Consider the following 22,948-nt stretch of genomic DNA (forward strand, 5'->3'; position numbering starts at 1 on the left):
GGCTACTTTAGATTGAATGATCAGGAAAAGGTTCTTATAGAGAAGACATTTAGGTTCAAATCCTAATGAAGAAGCAGCAATGTAAACAAGAAAAAAGGAATCCAAAATGTAAAAACTCTAAAGGATGACTCAACTTGAGGTGGTTGAGAAACCAAAAACCAAAGAAGGGAGCCTCATGGGTGAGTGTGAGAAAGATAGATTATGAGTTTTTTATAGGAGGCAGGAGTCCGGGCACATGGGGTTCTGTTAGCACTGGAAAGGATTTGAAAATCATAGCAAATAGGTGGTTTATTGAAAGCCAGACGCCTGGACAAGGTTGCCCTTGGGGAGTAAGTAGGCAGAAAAGGGAGGGGCTCAGTATAAATTTGGAACATTCAACATTTAGAGGTTGAGCAGACTCAGATGGGGAGCAAGTCAGGAGGGACTGCAAGGAAGCAACCGGTGAGTTTAGTTTAGATGTCTGGAAAGCCGTTAGGAGAAGGTGTTTCAAAAAGGAAGGAGTGGTATATCCCATCGAAGAAGTGGAGCAAGAGCTGTGCCTGTGCCAAATCTAGTGGCAGCGCAAAGTCACTGATGACTTTGACAAGCGCAGTTTCAGTGTTCATCAGAATGGGCTGAAGGCAAATACAAGCTGAGAAAAGGTGATCATGGATATAGAAATGGAAATACAGATATAAAGGTCAAGGTTTTTTTAAAAATAATGTTTTAAAATAGTTCTTTTTTTTAATTTATTTTTGAGAGAGAGCATGAGCACAATTGGAGGAGGGGCAGAAAGGGGGGGGGGGCACAGAATCCAAAGCAGGCACCAGATTCTGAGCTGTCAGCACAGAGCTCGACGTGGGGCTCAAACTCACAATGTGTGAGATCACGATCTGAGCCGAAGTCCGATGTTTAACTGATGCCCCAGTGATTTTTAATAAATCCCAGGAAGGATTTATTATTCTGTAAAAGGTAGATTGGAAGAAATTAATGAAAATGAGAATGGGAATAGGAGCCAAACTTCCCTGCCTTCCTCCTCTCCATACTACCACAACCAAGGAAACGTGAGCCAAGATTCTAGGGGAGGGAAGGCGAAACTGATACTAGGAGAAGAGGAAAGCAGGAAACTTACTACATTGCAGACATGTAGCATGACCACTAGTGCTTAAGGCCTTTTTGAATTTGAGAGATTCAAGACTTTTTTGGTTTTTTAATCGGTCCCTCCTACCTGGTACCATTCTAATCCACAAAGCGACCCTGGGGGTGGGTGGTTCCCCCTGCAGGAAAAGAAGCAGACATGGAGAAGTAAGTAACCTCAGCCTTCCTCTCATGCAGTCTTCCTCTGTCTGCCCCACCCCTGCTCATGCACTGTCTCCAAAAATAAATAAACGTTAAAAAATATTCAAAAAACAAGGACTTCTAGCAAAATACATAAGACCAAGGGAGCCTGGGTGGCTTAGTCAGTCGTGGGTCCAACTTCTGTTCAGGTCATGATCTCATGGTTCATGAGTTCGAGCCCTGCGTCCGCGCACTGCCCTCAGAGTGGAGACCACTTGGAACCCTCTGTCTCCCTCTCTCTCTGCCTGTCCCCTGCTCACACGTGCTCTCTGTCTCTCTCTCTCTCTCTCTCTCTCTCTCTCAAAAATAAATAAACATTAAGAAGAATACAGAAGACCAGTTTTCTTCCTTCGGGCCTTATGTCTGTTTCACTGTTGGCTTGTCTTTTCAACTTAACCCATCTCCCAGCCAAGCTCCTCCTTTTCCTTAATTAGCATCAGGAGTTTTCATTAGCCATTTTATGAGTTGTTTGTTAGTGATCCTCATTAGTTGTGCTGTGGACTTAAATTTGTTTGACATTTACCATCTTACTTTATGAGATTTCATGGTTAATTCTCAGTGTATACAAGCTAGGCTTCTAGTCATTACATTTTTTTTTACAATGTCTACATTCACATTTTATAGCATCTCTTCTAAACATTTTTCTTTACAGTTTTATATAAATGACTGGCCTTCAATATATCAGGCTTCTTCACATCTTTATGTAGGTAGATATGGAAGATTAAATAAATATATGTCACTCAGTTAATGGTAAGTTTTTCAAGAAATAGAAAAATACTTCGTCTTCATGTTCTACAAAATAAAAGAATTTAATGAAGTATTGTAATTTGGCTTTATAGTAAACTCTAGTTTTCATTCTATACTTATTGAGCACGTGTGCTCAAAGTATTGTCCAAGGAGCAGGGAATAAAGAAACGCTTCTGCCTCCGTGTTGCTGGACTATATAGTGAAGAAGAATTATAACAGGTCTAGTTATTTCACAGATGTAGGTGTGTTTTGTTTCACAGTGTGTGATTCTGCCTTTGGTTTCCACTCTACAACAACACAAAACCAAAGCCATAATCCCAGCAAGAATATTCTTCCTTAAACTTTGAGTTAGCCATTTGTAGTCGTGTTTTGTCGTTCATTCCATGGTTATAAGAGCCTAAAATTTGCCAGGTGTTAGGGACCGATTGATAAACAATACAGAAAAGGTCCATTATGTTCAGATGAAAAAGGGAATTTAATATCAAAAGTATAACAGGTGAGTGAATGATTTCAAGAAATGATTCGTGCTATTCTTTCAATGGTTATTTTTTGAGTACCTATTATATGCTAAATGCTAATGTATAAAGTAAATCATATAGGATGAAGGGAGGGGAGGGCCAGGGAGCTGTCATTTTAGCTGTTTAGGGAAGGTCCCTCTGAGGAGATGACACTTAAATTGAGATCTAAATGACAAGGAGGAGCAGAAGAGTTTTTTGACGTGAGTCTTTAGAGTCTGTGAGTAGAATTCAGACTTAATGGGAATTCAGACTTGATGGGAAGCGTGGGTGGGAGAAATAATTACATTGTGTTCACTAAAGTCAGGCTGAAATTTAACATGGCCTTCCACCTGAATGTAAGCATCGAATCTCAGTAGTATTAGCATGACCTGCTACTTTGTGATCAGTATTTACATACCACATTTTCGTTATTGCAGCTATTTTCAAATATTATTGCCTTGAAATTGCAATATTTTTTAGATCTGCCACTAAATCTGATTATTACTTTGTGTTAATAAAACAGCACTCATAATTACAGTGTTAGTATTACTGTGGAATCACGCCAACATAGAGGCTTAAAACAGCACTGAATGATTTTGTGGATCAGTCATTTGGGTCGCACTCGGCTGAGCAGTTCTTACGGACTTGCCTGCGGTCACTGACGTGGCCGCTTGTCACCTGGCAGCTCAGCTGAGCAGAACAGTCCACAAAGTCTCCCTCTGTGCTTGGCAGCTGGTGCTGACTCTGGGCTGGACCGCACGGCTCCCGCACCGGCCTGGCTTCTTCTATGGCGGAAGCGTGCCAGGAGAGCTGCCAGGGCCCTTGAGTCTCAGGCTCAGAAATCCCACCTCAATTCCACCACCTTCTGTGGGTCAAAAGCAAGTTGGAGGCCAGCTCAGAGTCAGCGTGAGAGGAGACACCACGGGGAAGTATGATTGATTGGGGACCATGACTATAATAAACGACCTGATTACCATATCGTAAGTTTTAAAATATTGTATTAATTCAATTTTAATATAATCAGTACCCTTTGTAATTCTGTCAAAGCATAGGCTTTGAGGGAGGAAAATTTCCCTCCTCTCTTTGCCTGAGCCAAAGAATTAAACATAAGACATATTAAATAAGACATACATAAGATATAAGACAGATTAACAAGAAAAAGCTTACAAATTCACTTTGTTATATGTACGCAAGAGGCTTTAGAAGGAAAATGAGGACCCAATGAAGCCATTAGGCCCCAAAACTTATGTACCTTTTCACACAAAAAATGATCATTGTGGGGAGGTGACAAGATATGATAAACTGGCTACGGGCAGTACATTGTGGAAGAGTGACTAGGAAATGTATGGAGGGCTCGTGGAAGACCAGGGTTATTTTAGTAGGTTTGTTTGTACAAGTCCGTTTTGGTGCCGACACTGTCTCTGCTGATGAGAATGTTCTTCTCTTCCAGCACAGGGAGAACGCCTTTCTCAGAGGCAATTTCCTGTCCTGCTTTCAGGTAGAAAAGGGGCTTGCAGCTCAAAATAATCAGTATGCTAAAGTGGCATTTTTCGGGTGGCATGCTCTGAACCCTTTCACTTCCCTTTAAAATATTATTCTGAGGAGAGCTTCATCACCTTCAACGTGTTGTCAAAGAGGGCCATGGCACAAATGAGGTTGAGAACCCCTATCTGAGGGCGCCTGGGTGGCTCAGGTACTTAGGTGTGAGACTCCTGGCTCAGGTCATGACCTCATGGGTCATGGGTTGGAGCCCCACCATCGGGCTCTGTGCTGACAGTTCGGAGCCTGGAGCCTGCTTTGGATTCTGTATCTCCCTTTCTCTGCCAGTACCCTGCTCACTCTCTGTCTCTCTCTCAAAAATAAATAAACATTAAAATAATAATAATAATAAAAAGAATCCCTGATCTGGAGGCAAGAAATTCCGGGGAGGGGGGGAGTGTAACACGCTCGAGGCAGGAGCAAGCTGGCAAGTCCAGCATTGCTGGGGGGCACGGGGAAAGTTACTGAGGCTGCAGTGAGTGACCAAGGGCTAGAAAGAGGCAGGTCAGACCATGTGGCTTATGCGGCAAGTTGTGGATGGACGGCCCCCATACCCCTTGAGTGTAAAAGTTGGTTCTGTATGCGTACTGGTCTGTAATTTTATATTTCAAAATATATTGTAGCTATATTTCTCTTTCTGTATATAAAGCTCCTCATTTTTTTCTCATTTTTAAAAATAATTTTATAATGCTCAATCAGTGGATGCCTGATTATTTCATTGTTACCCTAAAAGCACACATTTAGACTGTTTCCATTTCTTTGTGTAAATATACATGGGTTTATTTTTCTCTATGAAAATGTATTTAAGAGTGATTTTTCGGTGTAGACTTGCTGGATCTCGTCTATGTGCTTTGAAAGTTTTGACAAATATGACTACATTGCCATTCAATAAAAGGTGGTACTGACTTACATTCTATGAGGTGTTTTATTACTATCTTTAACCACCAAGGTATCTGCACTTTATAAAACCTAGCATAAGAAAGCTTTGTATTGACTGTTTATTCTGTTGTTTCAGAACAATGAGATGGTGGAGCTACAGAGAATACGGATGAAGGATGAAATCCGAGAATATAAATTCCGAGAAGCCCGCCTCCTTCAGGACTACACTGAGCTGGAAGAAGAAAATATCACGTTGCAGAAACTTGTGTCCACGTTAAAGCAGAACCAGGTGAGGTTCGAGAAGGTTTTTAGTTGCACTCTGGATAGATCCACATCTTCTGACCACTGAAGTTAAATCTTCTCTTTAGTTTTTTGGAAAGGAACTTGTCTGAATTTGCCTTAACCTTCCTACAGTATTTATGTGCTGGTATTTCCCGACCCTCCTCCCATTTCAGCTAACCTTTAAAAGAAGGATAATTTACAATAAAACTTAGTTGGATAAGAAGCAGAATCTTAGTTTATCTTTTAGTCCTGTGTTAAGAAATTGAAATGTATTGTAATCAATTTAACCTGACAGCTTCTCATAAAGAGCAATTCTCTCTCTCTCTCTCTCTCTGTAAATTGCTTTCAAATCATACAGGGAAAGGAATTATGAAATATAAATCAATAAGAATAAATTATAAGAAAAAGATAATATTTGATATTTTTTCATCTGTAACCAGAAACATTGCGTGTGGTTAAATTTTTTTTTTTTTTTTTGGTAGTGAGGCTTAGATAGCTTAATTGCTTACTTTTCCTGATTGGTTTGCTTGTGGTATGTTACAGTAAGTAACAAAAGTAAGTAACTTAGTAAGTAAACTTAGAGACCAGCCCAGGTGTATGCTTCCACGCCTCCTCCCTTCCCAAGCTTCTATCTCATTCCCAAACTATTTTTGGGTTTGATGGATACAAGGGTTGAGAAGGGAAAGAAAGAATCCAGAAGGGAAAAAAATCCAATGTATTGACACAATTGAAATTTGATTTCTATCATTGCTACTTGCCCCAGTTTTGGAGTGTTGGGGAAACAAAGTATCTACCAGGGAGTACAGCAGGTGGCTTCAGACCATTAAAAAGGGCTACCAGGACATCCGCCTCTGTTTTTACTTCAGTCCTTCCCCTTGAAGCACTGACTCCCTGTGTGTGTGTGCTCTGAGGTTCCTGTGAGCATCCCAGGTCTCAGCTTGGCTGGGTGCAGTGAGCTCACGGTGAAGAAATCAGCCTGAGAAGAAATTTTGAGTGTGTTTCTGAGAAACTGCTTAAGAAAGGTATTTTTTTGTTGCTTGGTGTTTTGGTCACTGATGAAGAATGCAGAGGACTTGAAGCAAATGTACTTGAAGTGCAGATATTTGAAGCGGCCATTATCTCTAGTTCCTATAAATCCTCTCTGCTCTCTGCACAGGCAGGGGTGCGGCCAGACAGCCTTCCTGTAACCTCCCATCACTGCATGTGGTAGACTGATTTACTCAGGAGGTTAATTTAGGCCAGTGTTAGGTATTCTTGAAAGTCTGCCAAGGTATCCTGTGAGTATTCATTAACCCAGATGCTGTTTCTGTGGGAATCTGTACTATTAGTCTGGCTGATTACTGTTTATGGTTTATCCTTGCCCTTCCACCAGTAATTGAAATATGGAGATCAAATGCTTAACTCATAAGTTTGAAAAAAACAAAACAAACAAATGGGAAAATGTTCACATCTCTTTAATTTTATTTTCTAGATGCAATATGGTAATTTTCCCAATTAAGTGTCTAATTAATTAACTTGAAATCGTTTTCTGCACAAAGGGCCATTCTGGCTTATTTCCTGACAAATGGATACACTGTAGTGTTATAAGTCTCTCCCAATTAAGAAAATGCTGGGTTTAGCTTTTTGGGTTTTTTGCCCCCTCCTGTTGGCTTTATTGCCAAGAGTTAGAATCCATCATCAGCTCTCTTTCCAATTAATGAAGTATTAAGTATAAAATTTTATGTACACATGCCACAGTTGTTTTTTCTTTTTCAAAGAGATGACAGTGCTGGCTTTCAATCTCATAACTGGTCTGAATGTTGCTTTGTACTGAAGCTCCCTATGCAAACTATACTCTCGCAGCCTGAGTATTGCCATTTCTCTGAGTCGGTAGAGTACTAGCATTTTAAAATGCTTAGTTCAAAAAACTAGAAGATTCTTTTTTCCTGACGTTCTATTTTTTAAAACTATTTATTGATTATTTTCTAAATAACCGTTGTTTAAATAGCACTTCTTATTCTCTGTATAGTTCCTGTATATTACTTTGTTTACTTTCCATCCCCCTCAACCATAATAGCCACCTAGTACAGAGCCTGGCCCATAGAAGGCACTGAATAGACATCTGTTCAAAGAATGAGTAAATTGTTTCTTTCTTTCTTTCTTTCATATTCACTCTCTTTGGCTTAGAAAGGAAATTATAATTTCATATTATTGTAATTAACCAAACCAAGTTTTATTGTTTTATTTATTTTATAAATATGAAATATATGGGAACAGCAGAGAGTTGACTCAGAATTTTACTCTGTGTGCTGATTTGGTTTGGTGTACAAGATAAAACCAGGTCCAGTCTTATAAATATGATTTATACCTTGATTCTTTTTAAAAATAAAATATCTGAAAGAAGTGTAGGAGCCATAAAGAGAGGTCAACTGTCAATTTCCCACAAAAAAATTCATTGATGAAGCAAAGCTATTTAATAGACCTCTCAGTCTCATAAATAATAGTCTTTCCAGTAAGAGACCACCCACCTCAACAAAGCCTCAGTAATGTCTAAAATGGGAGGGTTAGGGAAAGGGTGTTCATAGGGTTTTAGGCTCTCGACTGGGTGTTGCATGGTGGGGAACTGGTTGGGATGGACTGGGTCTGTGATATGATGGCTGTCAGTTAGGAGGCACAACAAAGCAAGGGTCCTGACATGGGTCTCATCTTCTAGGACCAAGTATTTCTCAGAAGCAGCCAAGTTTTTCAAACCTCGTCTCAGTATTGGTTAACATAGAGTTAACAGAAAAATGTGCCTGGTCCCAGTATTACCTAACAGGGCAGGAAATTATGGTAGCTTCAATGTCTAGAGGTGTACAGGTGGGGGAGGGGGAAGAAACAATAAGTCCTATGTCCCTAGTATCCCACATGCTAAGCTAAAGCCCTCAATATTTGTTATCTAACCCTCGAAACCCCTGTTTAAAATTAATAATTCAATCATACTTCTATTATGAAGAACATTTCCTCCAGGGATGTATTTCTAAATCAGGAAATAATATCATAAGAGACCTAGGGAATGTATTCAGTTCAGTTTTATTTCATTTAACCAGTGTTACAGGAGTATCTTTCTATGAGGTCATGTACTTTTTAAGACAAAAGATATGGTCACTGGCTTAAAGAATTTATAGTCCCAGTAGTGACGGCAGTAATAAATTCATAGCCATCCACATAATTGCATATTAAAGCTTTGTGTTAGATTTGGCAACACAGGGCCAGATTAAGATTTTTAGAGTTCCTAAACTCTGAAAAGATTATGATACTTACCCCTAACCCTTTTGTAGTTAAAAATAAAAAAGTTACTGAACTATGAAGTTGCTATAAGGAATCATACCAAAGTACTGATTTTTCTAATAGTGATTACTTTGATGAGACCTTTAAAAAATCAGGCATCAATTTTTAAGTGCCTTCTCATTCCTGTTTCTTGGTGCCTCTACTTCGGACCTCTGATTACATGATGTGGCCTTACAGTGATGGCATCAGAAAAGAGGGATGTTTGCCTTTAGAGTAAAGATCAGAGTTTTGACATGAGTCTTGAAGGATGAATAGGAGGTTTCCAGATGACAGCCTTTGCTGAGGCAGAGAAACATGAAACAGCTGGGTAACTATTAGGAGCTTGAACTATGTTTGAGTGAGCAGAGTGAGCAAAGCTGCCCAGAGAAAAGAGATCAAGTCTTACATGAAGTATACTGTCTATTAAATAAGAATCACAAAATAAAATCTACAATGCAAACTAAATTAATGTCTTCAAGTGTAGCTCAGGAATCAGTAAACTTTTCAATAAAGGGCCAGACAGTAAATATGTTAGGTTTTGCAGGCCTCATATATGTCTAACAGCATCTCTTCCAACTACTTCACTCTGGTGTTAGAGAATGAAAATAACCATAGACGAAATAGTTTGTCTTCTAATAAAACTGTATTTGCAAAAATAGGTGGTGGGCTAGTTTATGTCCAGAAGACACAGTTATGTTAGACACTCCTTGGCCTAAGCCATCAGTTTAACAAGGATTATGGAATAAAAGGTTTACAATGCAAACTAAAGAAATGTCTGTAAATGTAAGCTATCATGAAATTTGGGTGCAGTCAGAGGGTTGGAAAGGTTACCAAGTGATAGGTATCCTGAGTTGCCCAGGAAAGGGAAAAGAGAAGGTCAAGAAGAAGATAACTTTATAGCATATATGCAAGCCTAGAAGAAACCATGACATAGGGACACAGTTTCTGGTATCCCAAGCAATTTCCATGGTTTGTGTCTTTTGAATGATTCTGTCATGGACCTGTGAAGTTCCAATGGTCTTGTATAATGGGGAGGGCTGTTTGTCCATCATTATCCATTAGTCCCGTCTCCCAATGTATTACCCCGTTTTAACTGAGCATAAGGCTACCCAGAGGAAAGATATATTCTTATTCTGTCACCTCCCTTGTAAATAAGTTTCATATGATTAGTACTGGCCAATGGGATATGAGAAGTGACATGAGCACATTTTGGGACATGTTCTTAAAGGGAAGGAGTGTTCCCCTTACTTTGACCCACTGCTTGAAACAAGATCAAGGTGGCACGCTGCCTTAGATCATACGCACCAGAGGAGGAGGCAGTGCAATAGGGTAGAAGAAACTTGTTTCCAGGATGATCTTATGGAGCAGAGAGTCCTATTGGCCCTTGACTGACTACCTCCGTAGTGTTACAAGAGACAGAGAAGCAAACTTCTCTCTAGACTCCATCATTCTTATTTAGGTCTCTGTTACATCAGCCAAACCTATATCTGACCTAAACCTATAACAAAAATTGTTATCCTAACCTTTGTGAGACAAGCCATTGCATTGAGATTATGTGAAGAATAGAGGTTGGGAGGTGGAATAGAAATAAATGAAAATGGTCATGGTCTATGAACCCGATTCTTTAATTTTTTAAAATACTTCTTAAAATACAAGTTTAATAGAAACACTAAGATAAATGTAAAACTAAACACATGGTTTATATTAGTATCTAATATAATGACTTTATTATATTACTTTTTCTAGTTTATTTTTTCATCCACAATAGTTTATTCAGCAAACACTTGTTGAGGAGCAGAATTCTGTTGAAACACAATGGAAGAACATTGAAGCACTGTGAGGGACACCTAGGCGCATAACAAGTATTTCCTCCTTCTGAGGAGATTACAATATAGTGTGGAGGTAAAATAGTTATTAAATTACAAAGAGACATGTGAAAGGGAAACCACAAAGACTAGAGATAGAGAACAAACTGAGGGCTGCTGGAGGGATGTGGGTGAGAGATGGGTGTGATGGATAGTAAGGAGGGCACTTGTGACGAACACTGGCTGTTGTAAGTGATGAATCACTGAATTCTACGTCTGAAACCAATATTGCATTGTATGTTAGCTGATGTGGGAAGGAAATGACAGATAGAACTAAATTTCCTTATAACTTGCAGCCCATTGACAAATGCTTGAGGCTGGCAGAGTGAAATGTTTCTCTAGGAACTCCCGACTCTCTTAATACTAATGCTTTACTAGAGAGAAAACAACCTTAGCTTGACAATAGCTAGGCTTCCAGTATCCTAGGAGTCTTCTTTAGCACTTAAAAATCTCTTTGGAGACTTTCTCTGTACTTAACCTCCCCCAACTCCCATATATATAAGCAGTCTCTCCACAGGGTCTGGGACAGCTCTTTCTGCCCATGAGTCCTGTCCCCGTGCTTTAATAAAATCACCATTTTTGCACCAAAGATACCTCGAGAATTCTTTCTTGGCCGTGGGCTCAGGACCCAACTCCTACCCCCAAAACCTCATCATTAACTAAAATTTAAATTCAAAACAAAATGAAACAAACTGGCATGTCAATTTAGAGTAGGGATCTCTTTCACTTGTGTGCTTCCATGACCAAGAGAGTGTTTAAACAGGCCATTTGATTCTAATTCAAAAGAATATTACATTGAGAACAGTATATACTTTTTGTTATTAAATCATCAGTACCACTATCCCAGATTCTATCTGTAAGCACATACAATTTTTCTTTGCTTTGTTTTACTCTCACACATATTTTCTTGAGATTAAACTCTTGTGACCTTTTAGCTAATTTATCTGAGTACAAAACTTTCCTCATCATTAATAATTAAATAAAACAAAGTTATAGTGATGATAAAATATTTTCTTGGTTGTAAATATTCTGATAAACTATGATTTTTTAAAAATTTCCCAGGTATATTTTCAGACAAACAATGCCCCCTTTTGGCCATTGGCTCCTATAAAAAGAAATCCTAAAAACAGACACCTTTTTCATCTTTAAGAATTGAATTTTTATATATAGTTTGAAGTGTATAAAGATTATATATTATGTTATATATATAAATTATATAATAATAATGTTATAAATTATATATAATTTCCAAAGAAACCATACTGTGTTACCTTAAGAGTATGTATACTGTGTACTTTTTGAGATTTCTTTAGTGGAGGTACAGTTTACACTGTGTAGTTTCTTTTTTTTTCTTTAGTTAACATACAGTGTTATATTAGTCTACTTGCTATATTGTATACCTGAAACTAACATTTTAATTTTTTAAATAATTAGGTCTACCAGAGAGGTTAATGGCAGTGTTGTAAGACCCAAATTTTAGTTTTATGAATCTTCCTTGTCCTATCTAATTCAGGTTGAATATGAAGGTCTAAAGCATGAGATTAAGCGATTTGAGGAGGAAACCGTGCTGCTCAACAGCCAGCTGGAAGATGCCATCCGCCTGAAAGAGATTGCCGAGCACCAGCTGGAGGAAGCCCTTGAGACCCTAAAGAACGAGAGGGAACAAAAGAACATCCTGCGGAAGGAGCTCTCCCAGTACATCAGCCTCAACGACAACCATCTCAGCATCTCTGTAGATGGACTCAAGTTTGCGGAGGATGCTGGTGAGCCGAACAATGATGACAAAATGAACGGGCATATCCATGGGCCCCTTGTGAAACTCAATGGAGACTATCGGACTCCCACTTTAAGGAAAGGAGAGTCTCTACACCCTGTTTCTGACTTATTCAGTGAGCTGAACATTTCAGAAATACAGAAGTTGAAGCAGCAACTTATGCAGGTAAAATCTCTTCTGTTACTGTGAATTTCTTGCAGGTTGCACGCTTCCTGTTTTATGACATCTTGTTCTCACGTTTTACTTCTAGCTTATTTTTTGAAATATTGCTTCTTCACCTAGCAGCCTTAAAGTACAGTATTTTAGAAAGACATGACCGAAGAGGTGTTGAAAAGAAATCTCTCATTGGCGTGGCTTTAAGAAATAGGTCGTAGAGCCATAAAGTGGATTATGATCAGGTGTGAAGGGAGAGAAGCCTCTTGACACATTTCTAATTACGGAATTCAAAAGCTTTATGTATGAGTGATATGACAGAAAACTGAACTTTTCCATCATAAACAACTGTAATGTTAAAGAATAAATATACCCTTTGCAGGAATACTTTAAGCTTTAAAAGACATGAAAGACTTTCAGTCTACAAATTAGTCAGGATATCATATGATTCAAAATACGGAGCAGGTATAAAATCTGAAACCAAGGGGTTCTTACTCCAACATGAGCCAATCCTTAAATTTTTAGCATCTTCAAATTCAAAAATCATGTGAAGAGTCCCGCCTTTAAGTTTCTCTCACTGTGAAATGGCTGTTGTAGTTTAGATATTGCCTTCCTGCCATACCTTAGTTCAGTGATAATGGGAATCTTGTCTGAAGAACAGAATTGCCACCATCACCATCATCTGGGGGCTTCCTCATACTACACATTCTTGGGCTCCACGCAGGGCTACTGAGCCAGAAATCTGGTTCAACAGGCTTGTCAGGTGATTAACTCTGAGGCTTACTCTTTGGTCTGTTATCTTCCCCTCTGCCTCCCTCAAGGTTCTTTGCATACAGCTGATAATTAGAGGCTGTCAGGACTCTGCAGTCATTTATTTCTACAGTAAACAGGGCTTATAACTTTCTGCTTCTACAGAAATGATGACTAAAAAGTGAAATGAGCAGAAATAAATAAGAAACTAGTGGCCCAGTGAAGTTAATTTCATAGGTTTATTGTTAATGTTACATCAAGAGTGAACATATTGTGTACTTTACCTGCCCTGAGCTTTTGGCTGAGAACAGACTTCATCTTCACAGTGTTTAACTGAAATCAAGAGGGCATGGCCATGGGAAGAAAATGAATTTATATAGACTTTTACCTGACTGCAAAGTCCAGTTCTGTGTAGGTAATATTTTTCTGTCTTTTTGCTCAGTTTACACTAATGCAACTAGATTGATAGCAAACATATTTTAAATTTGTACATGACAGATAATATAAGAATTCATGTCCCCAAATTAGATAGAATTAACATAAAATTTTTCTTAAACTATCGTGTTGGTAGCTTGAGGATAAAAAGTGTGTCGAGACCTTTGTTTTTTCTTTTTACGGTGGCAAGTGTAGAAGATCATAGGAAGAGGGGCTCTTCTGCTCAACAGTTTTCAACTGGGTCGGCTCTTTGGCTGCAAACTCTCACATTTAATCCTAAATGTCACCTGAAATAGTAGAAAGTTCTGAAACAGATGGGTCGTGTAACAAAAAGTATGGTGGAGACAAGTTCTCAGCAAGGTAGTGGTGCCGGGTTGGACTGTCATCGCGTTTGGGGTGGGATGATTCCTCCTTGTCTGTGACTGGTGAGCTCCTGGAGGTTTAGGGTCTCTGGTCCCAACCCTTTAAGTGCTGGTTACATTTCCTCAGGCAACGTGATGACAAAATACCCCACAGGTTTCAATTGCTGCAGGGTCAACTGCTAGTTGAGAATCCTCCTATAGAGGGACAGCACTTGACTCTGCCATACAGTGGGGATACAGACTCCTTCCCCATTAGAGTGGCTTGGTTTATGAGTTAGCGTGTGTAGAGTGCCTTGTAAACGCTCAATAATTATGAACTGATACTGCTATTTCAACTCCATAGTGCTTTTAATTTATTGAGCACTCTCTTTAGCTTTTATTACTATTATTAACTTACTGTTGGACAGTTGGCTCGAGGAGAGTCATCTCAGAAGGGCTAATGTGCTCACTGGTAGGAATACAGAAAGGTAACAGCGAAGTGTCAGAGAGTGAGGTCTGAAAAGGGATGTTCATGTAGCAGAAAGTTAGGGAGAGAAAGACTTGGCTGGGTAAACCTTACCTCGGTACAGCACACAACTGTGTACCAGTGTTTAATTAATGTTGACAGTTTGTCAGGATATAAAGAGGCACAGGCAGGGCCTTATGTTCCAAAGTCAGCCCCACACTTAGTTGTGGAGACTAGGGCTCAGCACAGGAAGTGGGGGCTTTGCAGCTTCCTGTCTCACAGCAACGCTAACATCTAATTTTGGTTGAGACAAAGTCACCATTTTATGGTAAGCAAAATTTTTTAAAAAGCGTATTAACTTTTTCTAAGAATGTATTCCATTCAAACTGTTGAGTACAAGTATAACAGAATATATCCTTTCATGCATAATTTATAATCCGATAGGTTTTCCTTAGCTATGCATCCCCTTGGGTTTAATTTATATAAATAAGAAAATTATGAAAACATTACAGGATACATTGCTGAAAAGTAATTGCAATTGTCTTTGATGTTAATGAGGCTTGAAAATAATATGACAGCTCGGATACACAACAGTACTAATAACGTATCTTGCAGCATATCCTCTGTGTCCGCACCACTGTCTGGACATTCCAAGGAGCAAGCAGTCCGATGTATTTTACGTGTGGCTCTCTGAAATGCTTGGAGCCAGATGTGTTGAAATGAAATGTTTAGAATGTAGAAACGTAATATACAACATATATTATATATTTTGCAACATCCCTAATGAGACCAAGTGCAGCAGTGAATGATCAAATAATATTCACATTTTTGCAGCAAAACATGTGACTGTTCACTCTAAGACGAGAAAATGAGGACCAGAAAAGCCCTCTCATCAGGCAGGGCCAGTTTTGCTGCCTGAGGAGTCTAGGGCTGTCTGAATATATTACAACTTTTATTTAAAACCACTTGGGATTTTGAAATTATGGCTGTTGCAGGGCATTGCAGCTGCCATACTGTCAGGCAGCTCTCAGTCTTGTGTACCTCCGCTTCTAACATCAGAATGCTATGGAAATCCCAGCTTGTGTTTTCAGAGTTCCCTTGTCTCTTAGGATTTCTTTGGGCCAGGGTCCAAAGTACCGCATCTGAGAGAAGGCTGTGCACCTTCAAATTGAACACTTGTGCTCAGTTAATGTCGACAGTTTGTAGAGAGATAGAAGGGCACAGGCAGGGATGTAACACCCTGTGCCAGGGAATATGCAACTTTTAAATTGTTCTTCTTAAGAATTAAAGAAACCTTTTAAAAACAGGGTGCCCAAGTCAAAGCTCATTGAACGGTTCTTATCTTACAAGGTTCCATCTATGCATGTTAATTATGTTTTCCCATCTATGGGTACTTACTTGACTTGGTTCTGCAAAGAAAAAATATGTTTCTGCCTTGGGTATCAGGAATGATGGGGGAGTTGTTTTACTTCTCTGAGGTGCATTCATAAAGGGAGGGTAATAAACTAGCCTCACCAGTAGTCTCTACCAGGCCTTTGATAGAATTACGGGGGGAAAAAAAAAAAAAGTCCATTCCTCAAGAGGTCGTGCTGCCATCTGCTGGGAAATGGTAATAATTAATATGAAAATTTAGTACAACTGCAATTTAGTGTCTCTGACAGTTGTATTACCCTCAAGACTCTATTATTTAAAATAGGTTAAACAGCTTACCCTTGAACTACATGGTCTGAATTGCATGGTTCCACTTACATGCAGATTTTTTTTTTAAACACACTACAGTACTGTGAAGGTGTCTCTTCCTTACGATTTTCTTAATAACTTTTGTTTCTCTAGCTTACTTTATTGTAAAAAAAGTGTATAATACAAATACCATATAAAATATGTATTAATTGACTATGTTATTGGTAAGGCTTCCAGTGAGAGGCTTCCATTGTTCAAGATCAACTGTAATTGATATTTTCCAGTGATGGTCAGGTACCTTAATTAGTTTTATTAGAATGAAAATAAGTAGATCCTGTCTGAGGAAACTAAATTTCTTAATCTATTTAAAGGAATCTCTGTTTATGCTAATATTTCTGCCTTCAATAAATAGCCTCTGTTTAACCTCACATTGCAAAGAGATTTCTCCTTAGTCAACCTAAGGGAAAAACTTGGATTTTTCTTTCAGTATGACACCAGCTATATTTCACATTTAATGTGACAGAACAACAATATTTCTATGAAACTGAAACTGAGGTTTTGTGGTATCCTCATGGATGTGAAAGAATAAAGATTTATATTATATTTGGATCTACTCTATTAAAGACAATTTTAATTTTTCCTATAATGATAGTAAGTGGTCAAGTTGCTATATGTCTCGTAGGTGTTCAGAGCAGTTGATTTATATTTGCTTAATTGGTTGGTGCTTACAACAACTGTATCGGGTAGATAATATTATTACCCTCATTTTATAGATAGGGAAACTGAGGCACAGATTTTTTTTTTGTCATTTGCTCAATATAAAACCTTAGTAAGTAGAATTCCTTGCTACACAGAGTGAATCAATTAATTCATATAATTAATTTCTATGGGTAGAAATTAATTATATGAAGATAGGTCACTCTGTGTTTTTTAAAACTTAACGTGACACATACAATTTCCTAGGACAAGGTTGACAACTCATTAAATGATTATGGACTTGACAGTTAAAGATTACCTTTAATAAAAGCTTTAGAAGCAAATCCATTTCTCAAAAGCCTTACTTTTTCTGCCATATATCAGAAAACATAAAAAGAGCATCTATTATCACAACAGTAAGGGAAGAGTATGTCATTTTTTTTAGAAAAACTTTTTGGAGATATAATTCACATATAATACATTCACCCAGCTAAAGTATATAATTCTGTGTTTTTTAGTAGATTTACAGAGTTGTGCAACCATCACCACAGTCAATTTTAGAATATTTTCATCAAACCAAAAATAAACCATGTACTCAGTAACCACTCCAGCCCTGAGCAACCACTAACCTACTTTCTATCTCGATAGATTTGTCTGGTCTGGACACTTGATGTACATGGAATCACAATAGGTGGCCTTTCATGACTGAGATTTTTTTTCTTTTTTAATGTTTAATTTTGAGAGAGGGAGAGAGAGAAAGCGTGAGGAGGGGAGGTGTAGGGAGAGAGGGGGACAGAGAATCTGAAGTGGGCTCCACGCCGACAGCAAAGAGCCCAAAGCAGGGCTTGAACTCACAAACCGTGAGATGATGAGCTGAGCTGAAGTTGAATGCTCAACAGACTGAGCCACCCAGGTGCCCTATGACTAGCTTTTTCCATTTAGCATAACATGTTGGAGGTTCATGTATGTTACAACATATATTAGTATTTCATTCTTTTTTATTGCCAAATAATGTTTCATTGTTTGGATATACCACATTCATTTATCCATTTACCAGTGATGGACATTTGAATTGTTTCCACTTTTTGACTATTATGACTAATGGCATGAACATTTATATACAGATTTTTGTGTGCACATATGTTTCAATCTCTTCAGTATATGCTTAGGAGTGGAATTGCTGGTCCTTTGGCCAACTCTGTGTCACCAGGCTGATCTTTCACTAGATTGATCTTTTTCACAGTTCTTGTTTGTCAGGGAACAGATATGGATTACCAGAATTGTTTCACTTCAAGCATAGAAGAATACATTATTTATTTCTGATTTCTATTTGTGTATGTTGAAAGTATGTATACCATTACAGGAATCATACCAACCATTCAAATTGAGAGTCAGTTGAGTAGGATGAAGATTTTATGAAAACTAATAGCATATAGGGGCACCTGGGTCGCTCAGTCTGGTAAGCATCCAACTTTGGCTCAGCTTATGATCTCACGGTTTGAGGGTTTGAGCCTTGTGTCGGACTTTGTGCTGACAGCCTGGAGCCTGCTTCAGAATCTGTGTCTCCTTCTTTCTCTGCCCTCCCCTACTCATGCTATGTCTCTCTTTCTTTCTTTTTTGATTTCTTTTCCTATAAAAGTTCTAATATGAATGTGCAAATTCTGATGATCTTTTCTTTTGTTCTTCCACAAAAGATCTATCAGTACTTAATACATATGATTTAAAAGATAAACATACAGTGAAATTTAAAAAATCTCTATGGGAGAGACACATGGCTGGGTAAGTCAGTAGAGGATGCAACTCTTGATCTCAGGTTCATGGGTTTGAGTCCCACATTGAGGGTAGAGATTACTTTAAAAAAATTTCTATGGGACATAATGACAATAATAACAATAGTTAACATATACTGTATACTAACACTGGATTAAGTAGTTCACAAATTCTGCATTCAAGTTTCCTGGCAAAACAACCCACCCTACCATAAAAAGTAAAATCCTCACTTCCAGATAGAAGATGATGATTGTAGAAGATGATTTTCATCACTATGGAAGATGAAAGCAAGTCTCTCTTGGATAATTTTTTCACAAATAGAGATTAAAATAGTACTCTTAAAATGAATAATAATTTTAATCTTTGAAGTCCTTTACATTTATTAATTCAAAGCACAACATATCTTAAATAGTTTGTGCACTACTTCTGAGACTTAAATATAATTTAAGGTACTTCAAACCTCAATAGCTGAGCGAAAATACGATGCTGAAGTTGTATAAAATTATCCACGATTTAGTTATCATTGGACGGGGAACACACCAACCTTAATTGTCTGGAAAAAATGTGTGTATGTGTGTGTGTGTGTGTGTGTGTGTGTGTGTGTGTGTCTGTGTAAATTTGGATATCATTCTCTGTTCAAGTGATTCCACCAGAAATATACTGAGTGTGAAAATTAGTACTGTATGTGGAGAATACAGATATGAAAGAGACAATGTCCTATTTGATGTTTTCTGGAGAGGCTATAGATTTACCTTGTAGTCTTAGAAAATGTTATTTTTAAATCAGAATCAGCAGAGTACAGATCAAAACTCTCCTAATAATATTACCTCATTTATTATAACACTTTATCTTCTAAAAACAAGATTGAGACACAGTGCCTTTTGTTCTGGTCCAGTTTTTATTTTAGTCAAAAGCTATTTCCTATTTAAAGGCTTTTTGGAAACAGATTTATCTGTTGTAATCATGTATACTAATCAAATGATGTTTAGTTTTTCAGAGTAAATACACTTAGTTTTCAAGAGAAAAAGAAAATTCCTAAAATAATACATTTTCACTGAGATTGTATACAATGTCAATAATAGAATATTTAGAAGATTTTTTGTCTCCTTTATAAAAAAATTCAACTGATTTGGCTTTTCATCAAGTACCACATTACCTAATTACCTGTGTTTTTCATTTAAAGTTATTGCCCAATAGTCTGGGTAATTCCATTCATCTTCAGCGGGGATACAATTTGTTGTATCTAATGAAGCCCAACTAAGAGGATTTGTATTGAAATATATCTTGACTTTGAAATGAAATAGTTGCTTTTACAAATACAGATACAAATCTGTGAAACAAAGGCGTTTGCCATGTAGAAATATTTTGGTCATAGGAATGACCAGTTACCCAAATGTTAACAACAGCTAACATTATAATACCTAGAGCATTAAATTCACTATCTTACTCAATCATCCTTTTGTTAGTTAATAAACTGGAGCTTGCCCAGAGTCATAGATCTAGTAAATGGTGCCAGGATCAGAGTTGAATTCTCTGATACTACATCTTTAGTTGTTTTTTTTAAAACCTGCAATACTATTTTTTTGGAATATTTTGGTTTCTGTAGCCATAATATGTACCTTGTGGATTGTGTTCCAGATATGGGCAAGCACTATGTCATAAAATCAAAGCTGTGACTTAAAGGACTCCAATAATAAATTAAAATAACGAAACTCTGTTTTTAGTTTTAATTTCATGACCATACTATACAGGCAGTCCTTGCTTTGTGTGATATTACTGGTCATGAATGATTGTGTACACTGAAACCATGCAAAGCATTCATAATTAATGGAGAAAATTCAATTGTACTGTGATCTTTTTTTTTAAGTAAGCTCTATGCTCAATATGGGGCTTGAACTTGTGACCCCGAGATCAAGACCTAGGCGCCCTTTGTTCTGTGATCTTTAAAAATTCTTTATCAGAACATTCAAAACTCCCTTATTGTTGGTTATTAATGTATAAAGAATTGAAAAGACACTAAAACTACTTAGTACACTGTAATCCAAAAAGTAGAAACATATTCAAAATTTTCCTTATAAAAAGCTTATCTTTGAGATAAAAATTTAATCTTCCTCAAAATAAACTAGGGAAATTAACTTTATGTTTTACAGATTATTAAAGATATCAAGCCTTTGAAATAAAATTTGAATTGTGCCTCCTCCCCACCAAAAACTTATCAAGAATACTTTGATCTTGCCATCTTCTCAGTATATAATTTATGATAGGAGCAAGAATCCTTCCTATGCCTTGTTAAATTGTCATACTCCTAAGTTTGGATCAGCTTTCAACATTCTATCCTTTGCACTTTCGCTGTCTGAAAATATCTCTGAGAGTGCCTTTAGTGTGCCCATGTCACTTTCTCCAGGACCTTTATATCCTTTTTGTAACAACTACTCTTTTGACTTATATTGAGACATCTCCGAGTTGCCTGGGCTGAATATCTAAATTCCTTGACATGGCACCAGTGTCAGTAACGCAAATTCAACAGTTTCTTCTGTAACTCCATTTATGTTTAATTCAGATTTCACTTCCAATGTTGTCTCTCTGTTTCTCTGCTACTTGTTCATTCTCTCCTTCCTTTCCTTTTTTTTCTTTTCTCACTTTCCCTCCTTCCCTTTCTTCCTTTCTTTTCTTTCTTTCCTTCTCTCTCCCTCCCTCCCTTTTTTTCTTTTTTCTTTTCTTTTCTTCTTTTTTTTCTTTCTCCTCTTTTTTTTTCTTTCCCAATGCCCTCTTTAGACTATTTTTTGAAACATCATGTGGGTTTATCACTGGAAGAAAATAAGACAACACAACTACACTTTAATGTCTGTGAATGAATTGAATAACAGATGTGCAGTGACCAATCACTGAAGGACTTTGGAAGAAGTGATGTAATTGGTCACCTATCATGATGTTATTATGTAATGATTTTGTATTGAAGCAGCAAAGTTTATAACTTACCCATTGTTCACAATTTAAGTACTCGTCATCAAAATTTGAGGTGTGTTTTGGGGGATTGGTGTTTTAACTATATAGTCACTGAAATTTATACATATTAAAAACTTAAGTGAAGGGGCGCCTGGGTGGCTCAGTCAGTTAAGCGTCCGACTTCGGCTCAGGTCATGATCTCATGGTTCTTGGGTTCAAGCCCCACGTCGGGCTCTGTGCTGACAGCTCAGAGCCTGGAGCCTGTCTTCAGATTCTGCATCTCCCTCTCTCTCTGACTTTCCCCTGATCACGCTGTCTCTCTCTCTCTCTCTCAAAAAATAAATTAAAAACATTAAAACAAGAAACTTAAGTGAGGACTGTCTATATATGATAATAATATGAAGAATATCAAGTACCACAAAGAATTATAAAAATACTACCTACTGTATTGTAAATTTATAGATAGCTGTGGATCTCCTAAAATAATATGCTGATATAATATTAATTATAGTTTAATTATTCGTATTTATTATGTTATTATAATAATAATTTTATTTAACTCCTAGGAATTTAGGAGTTTGGAGGGATATAATGTATGATCTAGGAAAAGTTCAAATTAATAAATTCCTTTAGATATAAAAACATTCAACATCAATCTGTTATCTTTAAATAATATTTAAACATTAATAGTATCAATATATTACTAATATCAATATATTGATACTCTATTTATAGAGCATAATATATTATTGTGTTATATATTAATATATAAAATATTAATATCAGTAACATTATATGCTTATAAAAACACATTTACATTATAAGCATGTAAAAACTTTTAATTCATAATGATCACCTGCATGGAGGGACAGAAAATGTTTTTTTTAAAATATATATATATATATATTTAGGGGCACCAGGGTGGCTCGGTTGGTCAGAAGCTCAGGTCATGATCTCTTGGTTTGTGGGTTCAAGTCCCACATCGGGCTCTGTGCTGACAGCTCAGAGCCTAGAGCCTGTCTTTGGATTCTCTGTCTCCCTCTTTTTTGGACCCTCCTCTGCTCATGCTGTCTCTCTCTCTATCTCTCAGAAATAAATAAAACATTACAATTTAAAAATATATATATATTTAAATATATATAAATAAATTTATTAAATTTTAAATTTTAAAAATGTAAAATTTATTTTATTAATTTAAATTTAATTTATAAACTAAATATATAAATATTTAAATGAATTAAATTATATATAAATTATATTATATTATATAAAAATTAAATATATTTATATATTTAAATATGTATGTTTTTAATATTTTAATTTTATATTTTAATATTTTTAATTTTTAATTTTAATATTTAATATTTATTTATTTATTTTGAAAGAGAAAGAGAACTGGGGAGGGCAGAGAGAGAATCTCCATGCTCAGCACAGAGACTGATATAGGGCTTCAATCTATAAACCATGAGATCATGATCTGAGCTGAAAGCAAGAGTCTGATACTTAATTGTCTGAACCACTGA

At 37.0% G+C, this 22,948-nt stretch overlaps 1 protein-coding gene across 1 annotated transcript in view; it reads left to right on the forward strand.

The window, feature by feature from the left end:
- Positions 1 to 22,948, forward strand: part of BICD1 (BICD cargo adaptor 1) — a 139,257-nt gene that overhangs the window by 73,959 nt on the left and 42,350 nt on the right. Inside the window, exons 3-4 of the mRNA XM_039247703.1 lie at positions 5,116 to 5,268; positions 11,928 to 12,353. Of these exons, the coding sequence (XP_039103634.1) occupies positions 5,116 to 5,268; positions 11,928 to 12,353 (579 nt within the window). The remainder of the gene's footprint in view (positions 1 to 5,115; positions 5,269 to 11,927; positions 12,354 to 22,948) is intronic.

The sequence above is a fragment of the Hyaena hyaena genome, unplaced genomic scaffold (assembly GCF_003009895.1).
Source record: "Hyaena hyaena isolate Hyena2069 unplaced genomic scaffold, ASM300989v1 scaffold_303, whole genome shotgun sequence".
Classification (NCBI taxonomy): Eukaryota; Metazoa; Chordata; class Mammalia; order Carnivora; family Hyaenidae; genus Hyaena; species Hyaena hyaena.